Source organism: Chaetura pelagica, unplaced genomic scaffold (genome assembly GCF_000747805.2).
Source record: "Chaetura pelagica isolate M959 unplaced genomic scaffold, ChaPel_1.0 scaffold153, whole genome shotgun sequence".
Classification (NCBI taxonomy): Eukaryota; Metazoa; Chordata; class Aves; order Apodiformes; family Apodidae; genus Chaetura; species Chaetura pelagica.
Genome location: NW_009952707.1, coordinates 3,230,742 through 3,236,741, shown reverse-complemented (window position 1 = coordinate 3,236,741; position 6,000 = coordinate 3,230,742). Strand labels below are relative to the sequence as shown.

The following is a 6,000-nucleotide window of genomic DNA, read 5'->3' as shown; positions in this document are numbered from 1 at the left end:
CCAACCAGCAACAATTAGCAGAAAGAAATATTGCAGAGCACAATATTGTTTGTCTCGCCAGTCTCTAAAAGTTGAAGGGCATGGCAATCAGTGTGGCTTTTCAGATGTTCAGGAATAAATTCTGATTTTTAGTGTGCAAAAGATTAGACAGTTGATTTTCCTAATGTAATTTTAAATTCTGCTGAGTTGCTAAGCAGCTCTCTTACACTCCTTTTTAGATGCTTTATATGCAAATTTTCAATCAACCCCTGTTGCTGTATACATTGACATTTTGCATTAGAAGACAGTGGAGAAGAAAACAAGGTACAGACTGTGGATTTTGCATTTCTTTGTGAACTGGTTGAATATATCTTTTACTGACATTTATGTGAACCAGAGTCTGTCAGTTTTTCATGATCTGCACTTAAATTCTCTTGAGCCAGCTTTTGCAGGTTAGGGCAGGCAAACTTCCACACATCACAGTGGGAGTTTTTTATGAATAACTCCTGCAAGAGTTTGCTCCAGTGATTGCTGTTAGGTGTTGAGTGATAAATTTGTTCCAGTTACATACTCTTTGTCTTTGCAGTGTTCTGGATGATGAGGGGAGCAGCCTGCGTCAGCAGAAGCTTGACAGACAGGTAAGATTTTGGAGGGGATGTACTTGCTCTTTGAAGTCTAGATCTTAGAGTAACAGAATAGCTGACACATATCTGGTAATTGATAGAAAAAGTGTATCCTCTGATTAGGGGACACAGAAGAGAGGTCTTTGGAGGTTCAAGCTTACTTAGAAGTCTAACTTCCTTAAATTTTTTCTTATGACTGTGGTTTGAGTGGTTCTTATTTCCAGTGCCTTGGACTTGTTTTGAGCTGACTTAGAATGTGTTTGTTACCCATTGGATGGTCCAGAAAAGGACAAGAGGTTCTGGCAGACATGCCAGCCAACAGAGGTTTACCACAATGTTTTATATACACTCCTTTTGGTTCCATGGCTTTAGCCCCTGTGGCTATAAACTAGTGGCACTGTGTGCTATGTTGCCTATTTTGCCTCTGTATTCCTACATGACTTACACAAGAAAATTATTCAGAATCTCTCAAGTAAAATCTTAAGGAATTTTGCCATCAAGTTTTAATGGGGTTTGTAGTTTCCACCTTTCTTTTGATTTTTTTCTGTGGTTTCCTTTTCACAAAACTTTATCATGTTTATAGTTACACCTTGTGTGTTTATTTTTATTTTATTTATACATTTCTTTTCCCATTGTTTTATCAGCTTGCACATCTACCAGCATCTCATTTTCAAATTAAAATACTTTCTATTTATGCCATGATCCTGTACTAGATTCTGGTTGTTTTGAAGTCGTGTTGTGGTGTTCTGTACAATTTATGGAGCTGAAAGTGTCCACTTTCCGTTCTTGTTCTTCTGTTTAGTCCATTTTCTATCTAAAAGCAAAAAAAAAACCAAACCTCACAGGGAAATGGTAAGATAAGGGATAAATAAAAACAACAGTTCAGTTCTCAGAGGTTGTGGAAGAGGGCTGAAAGGTGCCCGTGATGCATTGGGTGCTGAAGGTTTTGGTTTTCATCAGCAGTAGCTGAGAAATTCAAGTGTTTAATTAAAGTTCATCTTGTATAGTTGTTAAATTAGGCTCATGTCCAGCTTTGTCACTCAAATCTAGCTTGCAGATTACCTGCTTTTAATTTGCAGAGATGTAAACTGGCATTTCTGCCTCATGCCCTTGCTTACCATCCCATTGCTTCACAGCTCCACAGCCAGTACTCACACACTGTTGTTTTCCCAAGGGTTATTTCCAAGCAAGCTCTGACAGCTGGTAGACTGCTTAGGAAGATCTATTTTAATTATTTGCTGCTTTCAGCAGACAGTATTTTAGCAGTGGGTTGGTTACCTTTTTTTTTCTGAAAGATTGCCTATAACCTGATATCCCAATATCCCACTTACCAAATGCAGCCACTGGGAAACTGGTGAAAGTGTAAAGATACCTGTTGCTTTTCATCACAGATAGCTGCTGTTTTGAGTCCATTAACAGGTGCTTTTCTTTGTATTTTCCTCAGCGAGCCCTGCTAGAACAGAAGCAGAAAAAAAAGCGCCAGGAGCCACTAATGGTTCAGTCCAATGTGGACAGTCGCGCCAGAACACGCAGAATGAAACACTCGGAAGAACAAGCACCACTGGTTGAATCGTATCTTAACAGCAACAGCAGCACCATATATCAGGGTATATGAACATGATCTATTGCAATCATATTTACTGCAAGTGCTAGTATTTTGCTCTCCGTGTTAAATTTATGCTAATAAGAACAGAGGTTGTGGGGGTTTTTTTCTTATTTTTTTAGTGAACAAACTATATCCTTCACTTATGTTTGGGGATAAAAATGTCAGAGCTTGCAATACTGGCCCAAGAGGAGGGAGTGAGGTAACTAGCTGCCATTTTAGTGCTTTGGGAAGAAGGGGCTTGCTCCTTCTGCCATGAATATTCAAGTGTCTCAGCCTTGGTTCTTAATAAAGTAGAGCTTATGCTGTTCTACTCTGTGTGTTCCTCTGTACATAATTTTCCTTAAGACTGACAGCGTGAATGAAAAAACTGAAACATGTTGACTAATTTCATATAAGTTTGAATAGAATAATTTGAAAGATATTGTCTTTCTGTAAGATTTGTTAAAAAGGTAAGTAGAGGACAATGTTTCAAGCTTGTACCATCCAGAAGGAAGAGAGATACTTCAGGTATCACAGCCACAGGGAAAAATTATAATGCCATTTCTGTTCTGTTAGATGTAAAATAATTTAATAATCAGAAATAAATCCTAAGGAAATAAGTTATTACTTCTTTGCTCTTATAGCCCATGTTTGTTGACCCTTTAATGAGGGTAGGTGCATACTTTCTCTCAAGATTCTAAGAGGAAGGCTTGGGTAACCCTTGTTCAATATTGTGTCTTGTGTAGATCTTGTTCCAGGTTCTAACAACTCCAATAGTTACAAAAACCCAGTAGTTTTCATATTCTCTTATTTTGCAGTTTGTTAAGTCAAGTTTGATTCATAAGCCTCAGTAGCAAAAGTCTTCCTTCCCTGAGTACTGATGGGCATGTGCTACACATGGTACAAGGACAAAAGAGAGTAGAGGACATAAGCTGAAATCTACTGGTATCGGGAATTCAGTTGGCTGTTTTCAGGTTGGGAATGCTACTAGGTGGCAGAATACTTAAGATTTAACATCTAAAACAGAAAACCTAAGATGCCTTTGTGAATCTGCTTCTGGGGAAAAAAAAAAACCAAACCAGCCAGTATCCCTAAATGAGTTTGTTCAAAATTTGTCTCTCAAACACTTTCAAGATTTCACAAGGTTTCAGAGAAGCAAAAAAATATAGTCCTGTTTCTCATATTTAACCCAGAGTTTGTTAATCCCTGGGAACAACTGTCCTTGTAATAAACTTTGCAGTTAGCAAAAGCCAATTTAGGACAATTTAATTACCTAGTAATATGTTTTATTGCCTTATGAAGTCCTTTGTTATGAACACTGCTTTTGATCATATTGTAAGAATTCCAGAAGTGTCATTTTTTGGTGTGGTTTTCTCTGGGAATATACTTAGTGACTTAGGTTACATTGTTTGCATGGTACATAGTTAGATTTTGATGGCCATTTTTAATGATGGTATTCAGCTTCAGGGTTGGCACTACTTTCCCTTTCAATGAAAACATTTGTATGTGGGAGTGTCAGATGCATGAGACAGCTGGGCTGTTTCTAAAGAACTATTCTGCTCTTTTCCGTTCATTTGTTTCTGTTATGGGCATCCTGATTTAAAATTAAGAATGACTCTTTGATGGAAGTTGAGGGTCTACTGAATGAACTACATTGCTGGGATGAGCATGTTTGTGAAATCAATTCCTGTATTGCAAATGCTACTAAAAGAACACTTCTTTCCACCTATCACCCTCCCCTTCTCTCTTTTTTTCCATGTACTAATCCTGTGTTGCACAAAAGTGCTCCTTGATTTCAACAAATAATTAGATGCCTGTGTGGAGATATCTCTGTGGTACTTTGAGCAAAGTAGGTCAAAGATAACATCTCAGCAATTCTTAGATGTTAGACTTTCTGCACTGGAAAATTTTCTTTCAAGCACTGCCATAGTTTATTCTGATGCAGTTATCTGTTCTGTAATGGTTCCCTGATGGGCAACTCTACTCTGGAATAAAAACTCATTTCTTTCCAGAATAATTATCAGAGTGTGGAGTAAAAAGTCAAAGTCACTTTTGTTCTGGAATAGGACATCAGCCTGGTGAGCTATTTGTAGGTAGATATAATGGAACAGCATATTTCACTGTTAAGCTGATCATAGATTTTTCCACATAAAGGAGCCCTTGGCTGCTTTTGAACCTCTGCAGGGAGTTGCAGGGTGATTGCTGCCAGTCCTGTGGCTGCAGGTATATTTTGCTTTATCCAGCTTGGAGCTGAAGGGAACTGCAGATAAATCTGAGATGCAATAGGGTATTAATAAAGGGCTGTGACTGAGTTCAGCTGGAGCAGCTCATAAAGAGGATAAGAGAGTTGTGTCTTTCCTACACTTATGTGGCTCAGGATTGAAGATTCTGGGATCAGTTTAATTCAGTATGAAGCTGAGCAGGTACAAGGCTCTTCTGAGTTTCTTTTTTGTTAGTTTAATAAATACTGAAATGGCTCTGCTGAAAGCTTGTCCCCACAGAGTAGAGAGGAGTATTGCCAGGATCACCATACTTTTTTCTAGGTACCTTCAAAGCAGCAAGAGGGCACATTGGTAGGATGAAGCGGTATCTTTTTTCCCTCCCAAGTGTTACTAGCAATTATTCAAGACTTCTAAGGAGATGGGTGCCCATCCACTGAGTAAGTGGCTCAGCAAAATTCACCATGCAGAGGTCTCCAGATCATTTCTTAATCCCTGCCCATGTTTCACGTTTTTGGGTTCAGTAGCCTGTAAATGACTTACATGAAGTATACCTTTTAAAAACCTTTTGGTTGTTGGCATAATGCCTAATTAACACAAATACTTTTGGTGTTATTAGTTTTCTGTGGGAACTGCAATTAATTAGGTTGAACAGGCAAACCCAAGACAGAATAAATCCTTGGCACTCTGGTCATTGAGTGGTTAGTTTGAACTCAGGTATGAGCCAGTGGGAAGGCAGTGCTTGCCTGTCAGCATCTGTAGATAAGGTACGACCAAGCATGCAGGAAATTGCTTTTGTTACTTGGAAAGAATTATAGAGATATGGTTCATGGGAACAGAACCTTGTGTTCTACGATTTGTGCATCTAGGAGCGTTGGCACAGTAGTAGAAGTAGTATAGTGGCAGCATTGTGAGGTATAGTTTTGGGACCACACTTGTAGGTTAGACTCTAAATTATCTGGCTGCCATTTCAAGCAGTAGGTATCCTCTCATTAACTTCCATAACATTTAGCTCCAGTTGTTGCTATTACAAATTACGACTCTGCCTCTTGCAGTACCAAATATGGCTTCATCACTATTTCATCACTATAAACAGCAAAATAAGGACCAATAACAAGTTTGCATTGCTGTTAAGTTTACATCGTATGTAAAACACAACAAAGTAATTTTTTCCCTGGAAGAAATTTAATCCTTTTGTGTAAGAGAGATGACTGACTAATTGCTTTGTCTTCTCTTTCTTGCATCCTTGTTTATTTTTGATTCAGTGTCCTTCATAAGGACATACTACTACCTGTTTGTTTAAAGTTTTTATTAAATTCTGCTTGTCATTCTGTAATGACCCACAGTCACTGCTGCTGGTTTGTTCTCATATATCTCTACACAAATTATTTTGTGAAGTTTGCTGGAAACTTGGAACAAGTATTTTAGCCTGAGATGACATTGCAAAATTCTGCTATGAGTACAGTTCTTTTCAGTCTGGATGGCAAATACATACTGAGCATTTCTGGAGCCAAGTAGCATGCAGAGATACACTAGTTACTGCAGCAATTTTATGACATTATTTAATTACATTTAATGCAAATGATGAAAGCCC

The 6,000-nt window shown here is 38.2% G+C and overlaps 1 protein-coding gene across 1 annotated transcript in view; it reads left to right on the top strand.

The window, feature by feature from the left end:
• Window positions 1-2,094: 2,094 nt before the first annotated feature.
• TUB (tubby bipartite transcription factor) overlaps window positions 2,095-6,000 on the top strand; it is a 35,897-nt gene continuing 31,991 nt past the window's right edge. Inside the window, exon 1 of the mRNA XM_009994258.1 lies at window positions 2,095-2,209. Coding sequence (XP_009992560.1) covers window positions 2,095-2,209 — 115 coding nt within the window. The remainder of the gene's footprint in view (window positions 2,210-6,000) is intronic.